This window comes from Argentina silus, assembly GCF_951799395.1.
Source record: "Argentina silus genome assembly, chromosome: Y".
NCBI lineage: Eukaryota > Metazoa > Chordata > Actinopteri > Argentiniformes > Argentinidae > Argentina > Argentina silus.
In genome coordinates this window covers 250,731-271,832 of record NC_139654.1, presented here as the reverse complement: position 1 = coordinate 271,832, position 21,102 = coordinate 250,731, and the positions used below count along the sequence as shown (strand labels likewise).

Below are 21,102 nucleotides of genomic sequence, written 5' to 3'. Positions count from 1 at the left end.
GACGTTTTCTTTCCAGTGTTAACACTTCCCTTAGCAACGTCATGACAACCCAAATGTGCAGACAGGCCTAGGAGACGAGTTAACCCTGACCCTGACCCTAACTCTAACTCTAACCCTAACCCTGACCCTAACTCTGACCCTAACCCTAACTCTGACCCTGACCTTGACTCTAACTCTAACCCTAACCCTAACCCTGACCCTAACCCTAACTCTAACTCTGACCCTGACTCTGACCCTAACCCTAACTCTAACTCTAACTCTGACCCTGACCCTAACTCTAACCCTAACCCTAACTCTAACTCTAACCCTAACCCTAACCCTGACTCTAACCCTGACTCTAACTCTGACCCTGACTCTGACCCTAACCCTAACCCTAACTCTAACCCTAACTCTAACTCTAACTCTAACTCTAACTCTGACCCTGACCCAGACTCTAACTCTAACTCTGACTCTAACCCTGACCCTGACTCTAACTCTAACTCTAACCCTAACCCTAACTCTAACCCTGACCCTGACCCTGACCCTGACCCTAACCCTTACCCTAACCCCAACCTTAACCCCTAACCCCCTAACCCCCTAACCTAACACTGAGTGAAGCAGTTGTGACTGGTGAAACTCATTGTTCAGCCTACGCATGAGCAAGAATTCCTCGTTGTCACTAAACCGTCATCATACAACCTGACCTTTAAAATGGTATTTTCTTCTGCAAAAACAGCCTGAAGGTTTTAGTTAAGTGGCAGCTTAGGGTGCACCCTAACCCTAACCTGTAAAGAATGTGGCTGGAGCGACACGTATAGAATATTCTCACTATTCTACATTCCTATTGTTGACGCACAATCTATCTATCTCTCAGTGACAGTACATACAGCAACAGCAACATTAGTATAATAGAACATTAGTATAATAAAACATTAGTATAATAAAACATTAGTATAATAAAACATTAGTATAATAGAACATTAGTATAATAAAACATTAGTGTAATAAAACATTAGTATAATAGAACATTAGTGTAATAGAACAGTGTAATAGAATATTAGTGTAATAGAACATCAGTGTAATATAATCTTAGTATAATAGAACATTAGTATAATAGAACATCAGTGTAAACCAAAGGGGACGTTTTCTTTCCAGTGTTAACACTTCCCTTAGCAACGTCATGACAACCCAAATGTGCAGACAGGCCTAGGAGACGAGTTAACCCTGACCCTGACCCTAACTCTAACTCTAACCCTAACTCTAACTCTAACCCTAACCCTAACCCTGACTCTAACCCTAACTCTAACTCTGACCCTGACTCTGACCCTAACTCTAACTCTAACTCTAACCCTAACCCTGACCCTAACCCCTGACCCTGACCCTGACCCTAACCCTAACTCTAACTCTAACCCTAACCCTGACCCTGACCCTAACTCTAACTCTAACTCTGACCATGACCCTAACACCTGACCCTGACCCTGACCCTAACTCTAACCCTAACCCTGACCCTGACCCTAACTCTAACCCTAACCCTGACCCTGACCCTAACCCCTGACCCTGACCCTAACCCTAACTCTAACTTAACCCTAACCCTGACCCTAACCCCTGACCCTGACCCTGACCCTAACCCTAACTCTAACTCTAACCCTAACCCTGACCCTAACCCTAAACCCTGACCCTAACCCTAGGGCTAGTAGAAACATGTAGTTAGTCTATGTTAGTAGAAACATGTAGTTAGGCTCTTCAAACCCACCTCCTCGTTGCTAGGCAACCCCCCCCCCTTTTCCCTCCACCGTTCATATTTTACGGAAAAAAATTGAAAACATTTTTTTATGAAACTCCTTCAAACCACACACTCTCCCCACCCCCTCGTTGCTAGGTAACCCACCATATCCCGTCCCTTTCCGACATTTTCTTTTCCTTTCCGACATTCCCTCAAACACACCAACCTCCCTTATTTTACGACTATTATTATTATTATTATTATTATTATTATTATTATTATTATTATTATATCTTTACGACATTTACTTCTTCTTTACAAGAGAAGGGGAGACAGACACCATGGAAACCACCACCACCACCGACACCGGCGGCTCCTCTGGTACCCGTAGCGGGTCCTCTGGGACCGTCTCCCCCGGTGGTACCGTCTCCTCTACCGGCTCCTCCGGCGGCTCTGGGACCGTCTCCTCCGGCGGCTCTGAGGCTAATGCTAACGGGGCTAACTAACGAAGCTAACGAATTTACCTACCGAGTGCAGTGTTGACAGGGTGCTAAAGGCTAATGCTAACTGGCTCTAACGACCGTGTGTGTGTGGGTGTGGAAACGCGCCGTGTCATCATTACTCGACATTCCTTCAAACCCACCCCCTCGTTGCTAGGCAACCCCCCCCTTTCCCTCCACCGTTCGTATTTGTTTTGAAAAATTATTTTTACGACACTCCTTCAAACCACACACACTCTCCCCACCCCCTCGTTGCTAGGTAACCCACCATATCCCGTCCCTTTCCGACATTTTCTTTTCCTTTACGACATTCCCTCAAACCCACCAACTGTTCCTCGTTGCTAGACAACCCCACCCCTCCCTCATTTTACGATATCTTTTTATTATTATTATTATATCTTTACGACATTTACTTCTTCTCGCCTCAGGATCGCCGAGCTGACTCAGCGCACCTGTGAGCGGTGAGCTGAGTCATCTGATTGGTGGCGGAGTCTCCAGGACATAGAACTGGGATAGTACCTCCCATCCAGCACGACACCCCATGGCTGCCTTTGCCTCCTCCTTGTGGCCACCAGGTGTCTCTGTGGGGCACTGCTCACCGGCTGGGCCATCACAACACACAGACACACACACACACACACACTCACACAGACACACACACACACACACACACACACACAGACAGACACACACACACACACACAGACACACACACACACACTCACACAGACACACACACACACACACACACACAGACACACACACACACTCACACAGACACACACACACACTCACACAGACACACACACACACTCACACAGACACTCACACACACACAGACACACACACACACACACTCACACAGACACACACACACACACACTCACACACACACACACACATGCCCAGAGGCGTCAATGTTTAGTGAGTCAAGTGACAACATGTTCAAGATTCAAGATTCTTTATTTGTCACGTTCATACAAGTATACAGTGAAATGCAAAAGTGACAGTGCCACAGAGTAGTGCAACAATACAATAACTTTTAAAATAGAATAAAAAAAAATAGAAGTACTAAAAATGACGTGTGTGTGTGTGTGTGTGTCTCCCTCTCTCTCTCCCTGTCTCAGGGGCACACACACACACACACACACACACACACACACACACACACACACACACTCTGTCACTTTTGCATTTCACTGTATACTTGTACCAACTCTGCCACTCTCAACCACTCAACTCTCCACCCTCTCCACTGAAGTACCCCTGTCTCTCTGTCTCTCTATCAATTCATCTATCACACACACATACATAGTACACAGCGCATAGCACACACACACACCTGGTGTGAACACATAGTGTACAGAAACACACATACACACTCGCACAGACACACACACACTCACACAGACACAGACACACATGCCCAGAGGCGTCAATGTTTAGTGAGTCAAGTGACAACATGTGTGTGTGTGTGTGTGTGTGTGTGCCGCTGAGACAGGGAGAGAGAGAGGGAGACACACACACACACACACACACAGACACACGCACTCACACATACGCACACTCACACAGACACACACTCACACATACACACACTCACACACACACACACACACACACACACACACACACTCACACGCCCAGGGGCGTCAAAGTTTAGTGAGTCAAGTGACAACATGTGTGTGTCTGTGTGTGTGTGTGTGTGTGTGTGTGTGTGTGTGTGTGTGTGTGCCGCTGAGACAGGGAGAGAGAGAGGGAGACACACACACACACACACACACACACACACACACACACACAGACACACGCACTCACACATACGCACACTCACACAGACACACACTCACACATACACACACTCACACACACACACACACTCACACGCCCAGAGGCGTCAAAGTTTAGTGAGTCAAGTGACAACATGTGTGTGTCTGTGTGTTTGTGTGTGTGTGTGTGTGTGTGTGTGTGTGTGTGTGTGGGTGCTCCTGAGACAGGGAGAGAGAGAGCGAGACACATACACACACACAGACACACACACACTCACACTGTCTGTCTGTCTGTCTCTGACCTGTCTGTCCCTCTGTCTTATCTGTCTGTCTATCTGTTTGTCTGTCTGTCTGTCTGTCAGTCTCTTACCTGTCTGTCTGTCTATCTGTTTGTCTCTGACCTGTCTGTCTCTCCATCTGACCTGTCTGTCTGTTGTTGCCGTAGCTCCAGGACTGTATCCGCGCCACGCTGAGTGACTGGTCCTCCGAGACGCCATCGGCCGGGGAGAAGGTGAGACTCATCCCTCTCTTCTCTCCCTCCCTCCCTCCCTCCCTCCTTTCCTGTCTCTCTCTCTCTCCTCCTTCCCTCCCTCCTTTCCTCCTGTCTCTCTCTTCCTTCCCTCCTTTCTTGTCTTCCTTACTTCCTTCCCTCCTGTCTCTCCCTCCCTCCTGTCTCTCTCCCTCCCTCCTTCCCTCCCTCCCTCCCTCCTTCCCTCCCTCCTGTCTCTCTCCCTCCTTCTTTCCTTCTCTCCCTCCCTCCTGTCTCTCTCTCTCTCTCCTTCCCTCCCCCCTTCTCTCCCTCCCTCCCTCCCTCCTGTCTCTCTCTCCTTCTCTCCCTCCTGTCTCTCCCTCCTTCCCTCCCTCCTTCTCTCCCTCCTTTCCTGTCTTCCTTCCTTCCTTCCCTCCTGTCTCTCCCTCCCTCCCTCCCTCCTGTCTCTCTCCCTCTCTCCCTCCTTCCCTCCCTCCTGTCTCTCTCTCTCCCTCCCTCCCTCCTGTCTCTCTCTCTCCCTCCTTCTCCTTTCCCTCCCTCCCTCCCTCCTGTCTCTCTCTCTCTCTCTCCTTCCCTCCCTCCTTCTCTCCCTCCTTCCCTTCCCTCCTTTCCTGTTTCCTGTCTTCTTTCCTTTCTGTCGGCGGAGGAGAAGGTGAGACTCATCCCTCTCTTCCTTCCTTCCTTCCCTCCCTCCTTTCCTTCGTCTCTCTCTTGATGCTCCACACACACACACACGCACACCCACACACACGCGCGCCCAGAGGCGTCAATGTTTAGTAAGTCAAGTGACAACGTGTGTGTGTGTGTGTGTGAGAGAGAGGGAGACACACAGACACACTGTGGGAGCCTGGTCGACAGGCGCAACAGTGGGTCAACCAATGAGAATAGAAACAGGCGGAAACAGGGGTTGCGGTGAAATCAACGTAGGGTTTTATTTCTAAGGTGCGGGGAAAAGGGAGATGCGAAAGGCAACTCAAATCTTCACCGGGTTGGCGGTTGGCGCTACGGCGCTCCGCCAGGTTCTTCTTGTCGTCAGAGAGAGAGAGAGAGAGACAGGCCAAAGTTAGTCGGATATCGGGTCTCTGTGGGGCACTGCTCACCGGCTGGGCCATCACAACACACAGACACACACACACACACTCACACACACACTCACTCACACAGACACACACAGACACACACACACATGCCCAGAGGCGTCAATGTTTAGTGAGTCAAGTGACAACATGTGTGTGTCTGTGTGTGTGTGTGTGTGTGTCTGTGTGTGTGTGTGTGTTTGTGTGTGCCCCTGAGACAGGGAGAGAGAGAGGGAGACACACACACACACTCACACATACGCACACTCACACAGACACACACACAGACACACACTCACACATACACATACACATACACACACATGCCCAGAGGCGTCAATGTTTAGTGAGTCAAGTGACAACGTGTGTGTGTGTGTGTGTGTGTGTGGGTGGGTGCTCCTGAGACAGGGAGAGAGAGAGGAAGACACACACACACACTCACATACACACAGACACACACACACACACACACACACAACTCTCGTCCACTGTGTACCGGTGCAGTATCTATAGCCTTGCTTTCAGCTGAGTCTGGCTCCATCTCCTGGGTGTTTAAGGGTAATTTCTCTGCCTCAGTGGATGCCCTCTGCTCACTAAGCCCAACCGGTGCCCCGGCTTCCATCTCAGGTGGCCCTTCTTCAACACTGACGGTGTCCCTGGCCTCCCCATCCTTTGGCATTTCCTCCGGAGTACACTCCCCTAGTATACAAGCAGCTTTACCCGTCGCTACAGGACCCTTCCCCGGTCTCTGACTTATCTTACTAACTACGTAACTCTGAGTGTGATGTTCAGGCCGGGTAAAGGCCATACTAGTCTCGCCCTCGGCGACATCTCTCTCTCTCTCTCTCTATCCCTGACCTGTCTGTCTGTCCTGGACAAGGGCCTCCTGGAGGAGCGCTACGACTGGGCCGAGGTGGGTGTCTGTCTCTGTCTCTGACCTGTCTGTCTGTCCTGGACAAGGGCCTCCTGGAGGAGCGCTACGACTGGGCCGAGGTGGGTGTCTGTCTCTGTCTCTGAACTGTCTGTCTGTCTGATCTGTCTGTCTGTCCTGGACAAGGGCCCCCTGGAGGAGCGCTACGACTGGGCCCAGGTGGGTGTCTGTCTCTGTCTCTGAACAGTCTGTCTGTCTGATCTGTCTGTCTGTCCTGGACAAGGGCCTCCTGGAGGAGCGCTACGACTGGGCCCAGGTGGGTGTCTGTCTCTGTCTCTCCCTGACCTGTCTGTCTCTCTCTCCATGTCCAAGGTGAAACCCCAACAGTAACCAGGTCAACCTGACGTCCTGTTGTGTGATGCCCCCCGATCTGATGGCCTGTCTGTCTGTCTCTCCCTGACCTGTCTCTCTCTCTCCCGTATCCAAGGTGAAGCCCACCAGTAACCAGTGTAGGAGCCAATTTCTATATTTTTCTTTTGGGACATAAAGTGCTTATTTTCTATGTTGTAATATGTGTGACGGTGATTTCTGTTTAGTGGCTCCCCCTGCAGGTGGAGAGGTCCGTTATTATATAGGAAGTGCCAAGGCTACCAGTAGGGGTTTTTGGCTAGGAAAGCACACAGTCTTTAGACCTTGATCTTGACCTTGACAGCCTGTTTGTTTGTTCGCAAATGGTAGCATATTTTAGCTTACTAGATTGCTTTATAATTTTGATAGCCTGCATTTTGAATATCATTTTTGTGGAAAATGGAACAATAAACCGAAGATCATTTTATTTCAACGTAACTCTCGTCTCCGTTTGTTCTACTAGCGTCTACTACAGCCTACCTAGCCAGACCCTGAGCGATATACAATAGGAAATGTTTTAGTCACTACAACCAGGTCAACCTGGCATCCTGTTGTGTGATGCCCCCCGATCTGACGGTGTACGCCAAGCAGGCGGGGGTCCAGCTACTGACCCACAACGACCTCAAAGGTGGGTGTCTGTCTGGGGGTGTCTGTCTGTGTGTCTCTCTCTCTGTCCCTGACCTGTCTGTCTCTCTCTGACCTGTCTGTCCCCCCTCTAACCTAACCTCCCTCTTCATCTGAGCTGTCTGTCTCTCTCTGACCTGACTCTCTCTCTCCCTCCCTCTCTTTCCATGTCTGTCTCTCCCTCTAACCTGTCTCTCTCTCTCTCTCCTTCCAGAGCTCATCTCGGCGGCGGGCTTCCAGGAGGCGCTGTCTCTCTCTCTCTGACCTGTCTGTCTCCCCTCTAACCTGTCTCTCTCTCTCCCTCCCCCCCTCTCCCTCTGAGCTGTCTGTCTGTCTTTGACCTGTCTCTCTGTCGTCTTCCAGAGCTCATCACGTCGGCGGGCTTCCAGGAGGCGCTCCGTGATGACCGCGGCGACCGTAACCGCGGTGACGCGGCGTCGGCCTGGCGCCTCCGCTGGGTCCTGCGCTACACCATCATCGTCAAGAGCCGCGGCATCATCAAGGCCAAGGGCTACCTGGTCCACGCCACCCGGGTAGCGTAGCGTAGCATAGTCTGGTGTAGTCGAGGCTAGCCTAGTGTAGTGTAGCCTTAGCGTAGCATCGTGTAGCCTTGGTTAGCCTGGTTAGCGTTTGCCGGACGGCGCTTGGGTTTAGCCACGCTTAGGGTTAGGTTAGGTACGCTAGGGTTAGCTCATAGCGGCTAACGTGACCAGACATTGGTTGGTTGGTTGGGGCCTGCTGTTAGCGCTGATGTTGAAGTGCCTGTCTGTATGTCTGTCTGTGTCTGTCTGTCTGTCAGTCAGAGTACGCTAGGTAGCAGCTAGGTGGCTACACACACACATTTGATTGAATTGATGACCCCCCTGCACTAACCCTAACCCTAGAGACCTCTTCACCCCCACCACCCCCCTGTACTAACCCTAACCCTAGAGACCTCTTCACCCCCACCACCCCCCTGTACTAACCCTAACCCTAGAGACCTCTTCACCCCCACCACCCCCCTGTACTAACCCTAACCCTAGAGACCTCTTCACCCCCACCACCCCCCTGTACTAGGGTTAACCCTAACCCAAAACAGAAAACATGTGTGTGACATACCCATCATTTAAAAAATCAAAATCTTTTCCCGCTTGACTTTTTCTCGGCAACGGTTAACCCTAAACCTAACCCCTAACTGTCCTCACGAGCTGATAGGGAGTTAGGGTTAGGTTTAGTGGGGGTGAAGAGGTCTCTAGGGTTAGGGTTGGTACAGGGGGGTAGTGGGGGGGTCACAGACGCCCTACAGGGATAGGGTCAGGGTATCAACCAGACGCCTCCCCCTCCCTCCCTTTTTAATGAAATAACCAAAACGACATCATCTGTTTTTTTTTAATCCATGAATTATTTTATTAGTCATCAATTCAATCAAATGTGTGTGGGTGTGAGTAGCCACCTAGCTGCTACCTAGCATGTTTTAGCCACCTAGCCGCTAGCTAGTGTACTCTGACAGACAGGCAGACAGGCACTTCAACATCAGCGCTAACAGCAGGCCCCAACCAACGTCTGGTTCACGTTAGCCGCTATGAGCTAACCCTAGCGTGGCTAAACCCGTAGCTAAGCCTTTCAACTGAACCTAGGTGTCGTCCGGCATACGCTAACCAGGCTAACCAAGGCTACACGATGCTACGCTAAGGCTAGGCCGCACCAGGCTATGCTACGCTAAGGCTACACTACACTAGGCTATCCTCGACTACACCAGACTATGCTATGCTACCCGGGTGGCGTGGACCAGGTAGCCCTTGGCCTTGATGATGCCGCGGCTCTTGACGATGATGGCGTAGCGCAGGACCCAGCGGAGGCGCCACGCCGACGCCGCGTCACCACGGTCATCACGGTCGGTGTCGCCGTGGGACGCCGTCGCTAATGCCGCGCTCTCACGGAGCGCCTCCTGGAAGCCCGCCGACGTGATGAGCTCTGGAAGACGACAGAGAGACAGACAGGTTAGAGGGAGAGAGACAGACAGCTCAGATGGAGAGGGAGGTTAGGTTAGAGGGGGGATAGACAGGTCAGAGAGAGACACACAGACAGACACCCACCTTTGGGGTCGTTGTGGGTCAGTAGCTGGACCCCCGCCTGCTTGGCGTACGCTGTCAGATCGGGGGGCATCACACAACAGGATGCCAGGTTGACCTGGTTACTGGTGGGCTTCACCTTGAATACGGAAGAGAGAGAGAGAGAGAGAGACACTGTTAACTGCTTGGTTGGGACAGAGAGAGACAGACAGTTGACGTACGCCCTCAGGTTGACCTGGTTACTGGTGGGGTTTCACCTTGGACATGGAGAGAGAGACAGATACCCCCAGCCCAGGACAGACAGACAGACACCCACCTGGGCCCAGTCGTAGTGCTCCTCCAGGAGGCCCTTGTCCAGGACAGACAGACAGGTCAGAGACAGACACCCACCTGGTCCCAGTCGTACAACTCCTCCAGGAGGCCCTTGTCCAGGAAAGACAGACAGACAGACAGGTCAGGAACAGACAGACAGACAGACACCCACCTGGGCCCAGTCGTGCAGCTCCTCCAGGAGGCCCTTGTCCAGGTTAGACAGACAGAACCACCCCCCCCCCCCCCCCCCAGGACGCCAGGTTGACACAGGACACAGGTCAGGGACAGACGCCCACCCTCCCCCCCCAGCCCAGGACAAACAGACAGGCCAGAGAAAGACAGACAGACACCCACCTGGGCCCAGTTGTGCAGCTCCTCCAGGAGGCCCTTGTCCAGGTCCGACGTCCCGATGGCGACCACCTTCCCGGACGCCACCAGCGTTTCCAAGACAACCCACGCCGGCCGCAGGTCCGAGAGGGTCTGGGGGGCGTGGTCGTCCCCCGGGGGGCCGGGAGGGGGCGCCAGGATGACCGAGTCGAGTTGGGAGAGGGCGAGAGTAAGACAGGCTGTTGGGGGGGAGGGAGACAGGTTAGAGGTCCGAGAGGGTCTGGGTGTGGGGGGGGGGATGTTGTCCTCCTGGTCGCCAGGGTGAGGGTGAGACAGGCTGTGGAGGGGAGAGACAGGCAGGCAGGCAGGACTCACCCAGGTCGACAGCCTGTCTGATGCACGACTGGTCCGACTCGCACAGGAACAGCTTGACTGCAACGACAACGTTAGCCTGGGTTAACGTGTGGTCGCGTCGTGTGTAATCATGGGCTGGTATCGTTTGTTAGCCCTGGGTTAGCGTGTGTTATCGTGGTGCGTGTGAGCCGGTGTTAGCATGCACTAGCATTTATTAGCATGTGTTATCGTGGTGTGTGTTAGCGTGCAGCAGCATGTGGTGGCGGTATCATGTGTTAGCCTGCGTTAGCCTGCGTGAGCCTGCCTTAGCCTGCATTAGCGTAGCGTTAGCCTGCGTTAGCTTGTCGTAGCGTACCAGACACCTTCAGCTCCTCCCTCTCCTCCGGTGTGATGGTGGTCTCGGCCGCCTGGGGGGTGGAGCAGTCCAGGACGTCAGACTCCTGGAGAGACAGACAGGTTAGAGAGAGAGAGAGGGACAGGTAAACAGACAGAAAGGTTATAGAGAGAGACAGACAGGTCTGAGAGACAAACAGGTTCAGGACAGACAGATTACAGAAAGACAGACAGGCGTGCCTGGGGGGGGGGAGCAGTCCAGGACGTCTGACTCCTGGACAGACAGACAGGTTAGAGAGAGAGAGACAGGTTAGAGACAGACCAGACTAGTCGAACCAGAGAGAGAGATTAGCTGACCTCAGCAGAACCTCCCTCCCTGTTTAACCCCCCCCCCTCTCTGCCTCCCCCCCGTCTCCCTGCCTGTGTGTGTGTCTCCCTCTCTCTCTCCCTGTCTCAGGAGCACCCACCCACACACACGTTTTAGATTAGATTCAACTTTATTGTCATTGTGCAGAGTACAAGTACAGAGACAATGAAATGCAGTTAGCGTCTAACCAGAAGTGCAAAATAGCAGAAAGTGCAATGAACAGTATTTACAGGTAGTGCAATATATGAGCAGTAAGTAGTGCAGTATATGAATTAGCAGTAGCATTATAGCATTATAGCAGAATAAATAGTTCCAGTATGAACAGTGTAGCAGCATATGAGCTGTATGGGTAATGCAGTCTAGCAGTATATATGTGTATTAACAGGAGAGCATGACTTCAGTAATGGAAAAAAGAACTCTGAGCAAACTGCTCACCATCATGGACAATGAAGGTCACCCACTGTACCACACCATCATCCAGCAGAAGAGCTTGATCAGCTGGAGGCTACGAGCACTGACAAGCAAAACTGACAGACTTACTAAATCATTTGTCCCCAGAGCCATACAACTCTACAACATGTCAATCAAGGGCAAAGAGATGGACTTCTCTGCATAACCTCCACCATCTGTATCACATCACCATCATGTATCATGTCACTGTTTCACCTCATTATCTACAATGTTTACTAGCTATGCTAGGTCTCATACAGAGCCCCTACCTCCCTCCACCAGCCTGGACTAAATGCACTTTAAAAATAGTCCATATTTATGTAGCCCGTATTTAGTTTTTAGTATTTAATGCTATAATTGCACCTTACCTTTTAGCACCTCACCTAACTGCAAAGACATTTACAACTGCACCTCGCCTGTATAAAATACTGCTAATGTTGTATGTGTATGTTATGTGTGATACCCCTATGTCTGTACGCTACTTGGAACCTGAATTTCCCCCTGGGATAAATAAAGTTTCTATCTATCTATCTCAGTAACATGAGGTAGATAGCAGAATAAATATAAATATGAAGTTGTCACTTGACTCACTAAACACGGGTGTGTCTGTGTGAGTGTGTGTGTCTCCCTCTCTCAGGAGCACCCACACACACACACACACGTTGCCACTTGACTCACTAAACATTGACGCCTCTGGGCGCGTGAGTGTGCCTGTATGTGGGTGTGCGTGTCTGTGCGTGTGGAGCATCCAGAGAGAGACGAAGGAAAGGAGGGAGGGAAGAGAGGGATGAGTCTCACCTTCTCCTCCGCCGACAGTAAGGAAAGAAGACAGGAAACAAGAAAGGAGGGAAGGGAGGGAGGTAAGGAAGACAAGAAAGGAGGGAAGGAAGAGAGAGACAGGAGGAAAGGAGGGAGAGAAGAGAGGGATGAGTCTCACCTTCTCCCCGGCCGACGGCGTCTCGGAGGACCAGTCACTCAGCGTGGCGCGGATACAGTCCTGGAGCTACGGCAACAACAGACAGACAGGTCAGATGGAGAGACAGACAGGTCAGAGACAGCATGGCGCGGATACAATCCTGGAGCTGGAGGGCAACAACAGGTCAGACAGACAGACAGAAAATGACAATAAAACGACATATTTAGTATTTATTTAATCACATTCATAATACACACACACACACGGTCAGTTCGTTAGAGCCAGTTAGCATTCGCCTTTAGCACCCCGTCAACACTGCACTCGGTAGGTAAATTCGTTAGCTTCGTTAGCCCCGTTAGCATTAGCCTCTAGCCTCCCGACCCCCCCCCCCGCCCTTCTTACCTCCTCACTCGGGGACGACGGACACTTCTTCTTCAGCCGGCTCCGGTTGACGAGGTTCCCGGTGTGGAGGTTGAGCGTCGTGGCCCGGGTCAGAAACGAGGTACCACCGGGGGAGACGGTCCCAGAGGACCCGCTACGAGTACCAGAGGAGCCGCCGGTGTCGGTGGTGGTGGTGGTTTCCATGGTGTCTGTCTCCCCTTCTCTCGTAAAGAAGAAGTAAATGTCGTAAAGATATAATAATAATAATAATAATAATAATAAAAAGATATCGTAAAATGAGGGAGGGGTGGGGTTGTCTAGCAACGAGGAACAGTTGGTGGGTTTGAGGGAATGTCGTAAAGGAAAAGAAAATGTCGGAAAGGGACGGGATATGGTGGGTTACCTAGCAACGAGGGGGTGGGGAGAGTGTGTGTGGATTGAAGGAGTGTCGTAAAAATAATTATTCAAAACAAATACGAACGGTGGAGGGAAAGGGGGGGTTGCCTAGCAACGAGGGGGTGGGTTTGAAGGAATCTCGAGTAATGATGACACGACGCGTTTCCACACACACACACACACACGGTCAGTTCGTTAGAGCCAGTTAGCATTAGCCTTTAGCACCCCGTCAACACTGCACTCGGTAGGTAAATTCGTTAGCTTCGTTAGTTAGCCCCGTTATCATTAGCCTCAGAGCCGGTAGAGGAGACGGTACCACCGGGGAAGACGGTCCCAGAGGACCCGCTACGAGTACCAGAGGAGCCGCCGGTGTCGGTGGTGGTGGTGGTTTCCATGGTGTCTGTCTCCCCTTCTCTCGTAAAGAAGAAGTAAATGTCGTAAAGATATAATAATAATAATAATAATAATAATAATAATAATAGTAAATGTCGTAAAATAAGGGAGGTTGGTGTGTTTGAGGGAATGTCGTAAAGGAAAAGAAAATGTCGGAAAGGGACGGGATATGGTGGGTTACCTAGCAACGAGGGGGTGGGGAGAGTGTGTGGTTTGAAGGAGTTTCATAAAACATTTTTTTCTAAAAAAATGTCGTAAAATACGAACGGTGGAGGGAAAAGGGGGGGGGTTGCCTAGCAACGAGGAGGTGGGTTTGAAGAGCCTAACTACATGGTTCTACTAGCCCTAGGGTTAGGGTCAGGGTTTAGGGTTAAAGTTAACTCATCCCCTAGGGTTAGGGTCAGGGTTTAGGGTTAGGGTCAGGGTCAGGGTTAGAGTTAGGGTTAGGGTCAGGGTCAGAGTCAGGTTCAGGGTCAGAGTTAGGGTTAGGGTCAGAGTCAGGGTCAGGGTCAGGGTTAGAGTCAGGGTTAGGGTCAAGGTTAACTCGTCTCCTAGGCCTGTCTGCACATTTGGGTTATGTAGCACTATATTGGATCACTCCAATATGGTATCCTTCCGCGCGGCAGGATACGTTCCGAGTAGAATTTCAGAGAAGTCCCGTGTACCGGGTAGTGCTGCGGCTGCATCACCCCATAAACAGCAGTCCACAGCACTACTTCTTCCTCTTCCTTTTCTCGGCGCGTTCCGTAGCAGCTCCTGAGTTCTACTTTCAGCGTCCTCTCCTCCATGGCCCGCCTTACGAACGCGGCCATGCTGCTCAGCTCCTACCTGGCCTGCCTAATCCCTACTCTCCCAGGGGGAAGCCAGGGCCTTGTCGACGAGGCAATGGAAGTGTCCAGGTTGCTCGGTCTGCTGCAGACAGACTTGGCGCGAGCTAATGGCCAAGCCATAGCTTCAGTTGTGTCCTCGCGCCGCCACCTTTGGCTGTCTCAGTCCAAGCTGCCACTGCCGGTCCAGAAGACCTTCATGGGGCTCCCCCTCACACCAGGTACTACCTTTGGGCCAGGGGTTGATGCTATACTGCAGCAAACGGCGAAGCTACGCAAAGACAGGGAGACTTTGCAGCAGTTCATGACCACGTCGCGCCCCAGACCTGCTCCTCAGACGACCTGGCAGCCGAGGTACACACTCCCGCCTGGGTCCCAGCAGCGCCTCTGGCCTCCTCCCCCGCCGCCAAGCCAGCCTCCGAGGCAGCGGAGTGGTAACCAGGGGAATGTAAACCAGCAGCGCCGCCAGCGGCGCGGTGGCCCCCCTCCCGGACGCGGACGACCTGCGGCTAAGAAGGGTGGCCCCCAGCAGTCTTCCTGACATGTTGGCCACCGGCTTCGGCCGCTTCTCCCAGGCCCAAAGGGCAAACTGGGTGGAGCGAGTGGAGTCCCCTTGGGTGCTGAATACAATCCTGAGGGGTTACAAACTCCAATTCCGTCGCCGGCCACCGCCCTACCGGGGCATTCGGATCACTACAGTATCCGACCGTTCAAAGAAGGAGGTCCTCCGGTTGGAGATAGCCTCACTTCTCAGCAAGGGTGCTGTAAAGAGGTTAGAGCCATCAGAACGGCTCAGTGGATTCTACTCCACGTATTTCATTGTGCCAAAGAAGGATGGCGGCTGCCGTCCTATCCTGGACCTGCGCGCCCTCAATTGTTGCTTGAAAGAGCTGAAGTTCAAAATGCTTTCGCCAGCACGCGTGTTACAGGCCATCTCCAAGGGTCTATGGTTCACCACGCTCGACTTAAAGGATGCATACTTCCATGTTCCCGTTCACCCAATTCACAGGAAGTACCTCCGGTTTGCCTTCGAGGGAGTGGCCTACGAGTTCCAGGTCCTCCCCTTTGGGCTCTCACTGGCGCCGCGTACCTTCACCAAGTGTATGGACGCAGTTCTGGCGCCTCTGTCGTCCCAGGGACTTCAGGTTCTGAACTACCTGGACGACTGGTTGGTTTGCGCCCCATCGAGAGGGCAAGTTACCAGGGACACCAGAATCCTGTTGAGCCACATCCAGGATCTGGGTCTCACCTTGAACAGACGGAAAAGTCACCTGAACCCCTCTCAGGAGGTCACCTTTGTCGGGATCTCAATGGACTCGTCTCTTATGAGAGCATGCCTCCCTCAAGAGAGGGTCGCAAAAATCCTGTCCTTCCTCAACCGTTTCCAGCTTGGACGAACTGTATCCGTTTTGGAGTGCCAGCGACTGCTCGGCCTACTGACGGCGGCTTCGCTGTTGGTCCCGTTGGGCCTTCTCCGTCTCAGACCACTGCAACGGTGGTTCAACTCCCACAGACTGCATCCAAAGCTACACAAACACCGTCGCCTGGTGGTGACAAGGGAATGTTTGTTAGCATTGTCCCGATGGCGCTCCCGTTCCTTCCTGATGGATGGTACGAGGTTGGGCAGAGTGGTACACAGAGAACTAGTGTGCACCGATGCCTCGCTGACGGGCTGGGGTGCAGTGTTCAGGGGCATGGCGGCCAGCGGCCACTGGAGCCCCCCATGGACTGGTCTGCACATCAGTGTATTGGAGCTCAGGGCGGTCTGCCTAGCCCTCCAGCAGTTTCTGCCCTATCTGAAAGGACAGCATGTCCTGGTCCGATCAGACAACACTACAGTCGTAGCATATGTCAATCACCAGGGGGGCTTGAGGTCCCGCCGCCTCCACGAGATGACTCGGGAACTCTTGCTATGGGCTCACACCCATCTTGCGTCTCTACGAGCAGCGCATATCCCGGGGATCCTGAACACGGCAGCGGACATGCTCTTGAGGGATGGGCCACGAGAGGGAGACTGGCGTCTGCACCCTCAGGTGGTACACCAGCTCTGGGACAGGTTCGGGAGAGCACAGGTGGACCTGTTTGCCTCTCAGAACAACACTCACTGCCCCAGCTGGTTCTCAATGTCGGACCCCCCGGGGCCTCTAGGTCTGGATGCCCTGGCTCACGATTGGCCGATGACGACGCTCTATGCGTTTCCTCCGTTTCCCCTGATCCCAGCGACGCTGGACAGGGTCGAGATGATGGGCCATCAGGTGCTCCTGATAGCCCCGTATTGGCCGAGACGCCCCTGGTTCAGGCTGTTGCTGTCTCTCCTCTCGGGGACACCATGGAAGCTGCCACAGAGACTCGACTTGCTTTCACAAGCCCAGGGGGCCCTATGGCATCCGGATCCACATCGCCTCCAGTTGTGGGTTTGGCCTCTGAGAGGCGCAAGTGGTCAGACTTAGGCCTCCTGAATGACGTCATGCACACGTTGCAGAGTGCCAGGGCCCCCTCTACCAACGCGGCATATCAGACACGATGGCGTGTATTTTGCTCTTGGTGTGAGAGTCAGAACGCCAATCCAGAGAGCTGCAATGTTCAGACTGTTCTGCAGTTTTTACAGTCTTTGCTCAACGCAGGCCGGGCGGCTTCTACACTGAAGGTGTATCTGGCCGCTATCTCTGCATGCCACGATGACGGGCCAGAGGGACCGATGGGTAGCCACCCTTTACTCTCCCGGTTTCTGAAGGGTGTTCGACGTCTATGTCCGGTAAGGGCCCCTCTGGTGCCCACCTGGGACCTCGACGTGGTGCTGTCAGCGCTTACCCTGCCACCTTTTGAGCCCCTGGGCTCTGTGTCTCTTAAGCACCTTTCGTTGAAAGTGGCGTTCCTGTTGGCCATTACCTCCACAAAGAGGGTTGGTGAACTTCATGCATTTTCTGTGAGTGCTGAGTGTTTCCGGATGGGCCCCGACAAAATGAGCGTCACCCTCCGACCTAACCCCTCTTTTCTACCAAAGGTCCTGTCTACCGGACATGTGAACCGACTTTTGCACCTGTCTGCCTATACCCCTCCCACGAGTGCGAGTGGGATAGGTACTACCTCCAGTGTACTGTGCCCGGTCAGGGCCTTGGACACTTATGTCACGCGGACACGAGCATTCCGAAAGTCTGATCAGCTTTTCGTCTGCTATGGTGAGAGAGTTCTGGGTCAGAGGCTTTCGAAACAGAGACTCTCACATTGGATTGTTGACACCATTACTACCGCATATCAGCTGGCCGGCCGGCCTTTGTCATCTGCTATAGTAGCACATTCTACTAGGGGCGTGGCTGCCTCTTGGGCCCTGCTCAGAGGAGTTCCCCTCGCTGACGTCTGTGCCGCAGCCAGTTGGGCATCGCCTAGCACTTTTGCTAGGTTCTACCAAGTCAATGTGGCCCCCTCTAATGAGGTGGAACGGGCAGTGCTGGGGGTTGCCTCCGCCTCTCTGGGAGCAGACGATGGCCCACTACAAGGTTGACTGGCCCAAGCTCAGCCCCGTCTTCTAGGTGAGTGCTGGGCTTCGCTTGTTGACTGGTCATAGATCACCGAGTGATCTGGTATTGTGATACCATATTGGAGTGATCCAATATAGTGCTACATAACGAAGGTTACGTAGGTAACCACGGTTATGTGAGCTAATTGGATCACTCCAATCCTTTTTTCCGGAGATCTATGGCGCCTCGAAAAGGACACGAGGAAGAAGTAGTGCTGTGGACTGCTGTTTATGGGGTGATGCAGCCGCAGCACTACCCGGTACACGGGACTTCTCTGAAATTCTACTCGGAACGTATCCTGCCGCGCGGAAGGATACCATATTGGAGTGATCCAATTAGCTCACATAACCGTGGTTACCTACGTAACCTTCGTTGTCATGACATTGCTAAGTGAAGTGTTAACACTGGAAAGAAAACGTCCCCTTTGGTTTCCACTGATGTTCTATTATACTAATTTTCTATTATACTAAGATTATATTACACTGATGTTCTATTACACTAATGTTCTATTACATAAATGTTCTATTACACTAATGTTCTATTACATAAATGTTCTATTACACTAACGTTTTATTATACTAATGTTCTATTACACTGATGTTCTATTACACTGTTCTATTACACTAATGTTTTATTATACTAATGTTCTATTACACTGATGTTCAATTACACTGATGTTCTATTACACTGATGTTCTATTACACTGATGTTCAATTACACTGATGTTCTATTACACTAATGTTCTATTACACTGATGTTCTATTACACTGTTCTATTACACTGATGTTCTATTACACTGATGTTCTATTACACTAACGTTCCATTACATTGTTCTATTACACTGATGTTCTATTACACTGTTCTATTACACTAATGTTCTATTACACTGATGTTCTATTACACTAATGTTCTATTACACTGATGTTCTATTACACTGTTCTATTACACTAATGTTATATTACACTGATGTTCTATTACACTGTTCCATTATAAAATATCTGTTATGTTATAAAGAAAATTTCAGGTTCAATTTCTGGGTTTTTAGGATTCAGTGCTTATTGCTAACTGGCTGGATTCTAATCTCTCTGTTGTTGTAATACTAGTAAATGACCACCAGGTGGTGCCCCCATCTGAGGGCTAGAGGTCTGGGGGATAGGGTTCTGGGGGTCTGGTGGTCTGGAGGTCTGGGGTCTGGGGTCAGAGGTACTGCAGGGGACAGGTGAAGTCTTCTCATGAGAGCCATGCCTCCCATGGCAGGGAGCGGTACTGCAGCGGACAGGTGAAGTCTTCTCATGAGAGCCATGCCTCCCATGGCAGGGAGCGGTACTGCAGGGGACAGGTGAAGTCTTCTCATGAGAGCCATGCCTCCCATGGCAGGGGGCGGTACTACAGGGGACAGGTGATGTCTTCTCATGAGAGCCATGCCTCCCATGGCAGGGGGCGGTACTACAGGGGACAGGTGAAGTCTTCTCATGAGAGCCATGCCTCCCACAGCCCACAGACAGAGAGGAGAAAAGCAGCCTGCACCTTGGCTGCCCCTCACAATGTCACATGATGCATAGATATTACTGTACTAGATGATTACTATATAAAAATGAAGGAATACATGGAAAGTGAAGTTCAGAACATGTACAGCGCCTTCTGAAGGTATTCAGACCCCTTCACTTTTTACACATTTTCTTGTGTTATAGAGTAAATTTGAAATGGATTCAATTTAAAGAATTTGCCATCAATCCACACACAATACCCCAGAATGACAAAGCGAAAACACGATTTTTGACATTTCAGTACATTTATTAAAAGTGAAATACAAAAATACCTCATGGACAGAAATATTCAGACTTTTTGCTTTGACAGTCTTAAAATTAGTTAAAATGCAAAAATGTCATCAACAAATCACTCAATAAGTTGAATTGAGTACATCTTAATGCAAGGATAATAATTCATGTCATTTCGGAATGAATATCTTTGTTTTTATAGGGTCTCTGATTTGCATAGGAATCAATTACACACTGTGTAGATTAGGATGTTCTGAAGACACTGTCCATATTGTACTGACAGAGAAGGAGAGATGTCTTCACATCCACTCCCTGCTATCTTACACACAGCAACGTAATCCAGCATCACAACTCAAACACCCAATCTAACCAACTCTTATATACATACAGACACTCTCTCCTGTGTTATTCTCAGAGTTCATCATCAGTCTGATTTGATCATCTAATCATTCATCTGGATTGTTTCACTATCAGTTGCATTTCCTACTTCTGCTTTGTCAGTCTATTGCACTTTTTCACACATTTCACAATGACCAAATAACCATCTGGTTCTCATCAACGGCTGTAGCCCTAAACACTACATACAGTGTGATCTCCCTGAGACTAGTTTCCACAGGGTCACTGAACAGCCATCGCTCCAAAGCCTAAACCCTGGGTAGAGGGGCTCAGTGAATGTGGAGTGGAATGTGTGCAGGAGGGTCCGTGTGTCAGAGGAGACCCTGTAGAAGGACAGAGTGCCGGCCGGCCAGTCCAGATACACTCCTACTCTGTGGGAGCCAGAGGAGGGGACAGGTATGACAGTGCTATTATTATTGTGACTGGTGGAGTAACTGTTACCAAAGCAGCTCAGACTCCAGGACTTGTCATTGTTTCCCAACACACAGTCAACATCCCATCCTCTCTTGCTGATTCCTTTATATGTCACTCCTATACCAGCCTCTCCCCCACTCCACTCTACCTCCCAGTAACGGCGCCCAGTCAGACCCTCTCTACACAGCACCTGTGGCCAGTAGTCAAATCTCTCTGGGTGATCAGGATACAGCTGCTTCTTTCTCCCCCGTGTCACCTTTCTGTTCTCCTCAGACAGAGAGAGGCGTCTGTCTGCTGTGTTTGGGTCCAGTGTGAGCTCACAGGCATCTGATTGAGAGGGCAAAAATAATCATCAAATCAATATAAATGAATAACTTACAATACTCACAATGTGATCTTGTTATGGCAACATTATTTTTTTCACAAAATATTAATGATTAATTGAAAAT

At 51.1% G+C, this 21,102-nt stretch overlaps 2 protein-coding genes across 4 annotated transcripts in view; both read right to left on the bottom strand.

Annotated features, from left to right (window-relative positions):
* Positions 1-9,172: 9,172 nt before the first annotated feature.
* On the bottom strand, positions 9,173-13,273 carry LOC310823939 (glutamate--cysteine ligase regulatory subunit-like). Of its 3 annotated transcripts, XM_083696879.1 has the most exons (7): positions 12,953-13,196; positions 12,572-12,637; positions 10,840-10,924; positions 10,506-10,562; positions 10,158-10,369; positions 9,516-9,630; positions 9,173-9,393 (listed from the first exon to the last, which is right to left on the bottom strand). In XM_083696879.1, the coding sequence occupies exons 1-7, from the start codon at positions 13,133-13,135 to the stop codon at positions 9,185-9,187; spliced, it is 927 nt and encodes a 308-aa protein (XP_083553005.1). In that variant the 5' UTR covers positions 13,136-13,196; the 3' UTR covers positions 9,173-9,184. The 3 variants fall into 3 exon arrangements, 2 of the variants coding, with proteins under 2 accessions (XP_083553005.1, XP_083553006.1); XR_014554986.1 differs by lacking the exon at positions 9,173-9,393 and having other exon boundaries at positions 9,808-10,369; positions 12,953-13,273; XM_083696880.1 differs by lacking the exon at positions 9,173-9,393 and having other exon boundaries at positions 9,976-10,369; positions 12,953-13,273.
* Positions 13,274-19,844: 6,571 nt separating this feature from the next.
* LOC310823685 (uncharacterized protein) overlaps positions 19,845-21,102 on the bottom strand; it is a 131,859-nt gene continuing 130,601 nt past the window's right edge. Inside the window, 1 exon segment of the mRNA XM_083696545.1 lies at positions 19,845-20,980. Within this exon segment, the coding sequence (XP_083552671.1) occupies positions 20,421-20,980 (560 nt within the window). The 3' untranslated portion in view covers positions 19,845-20,420.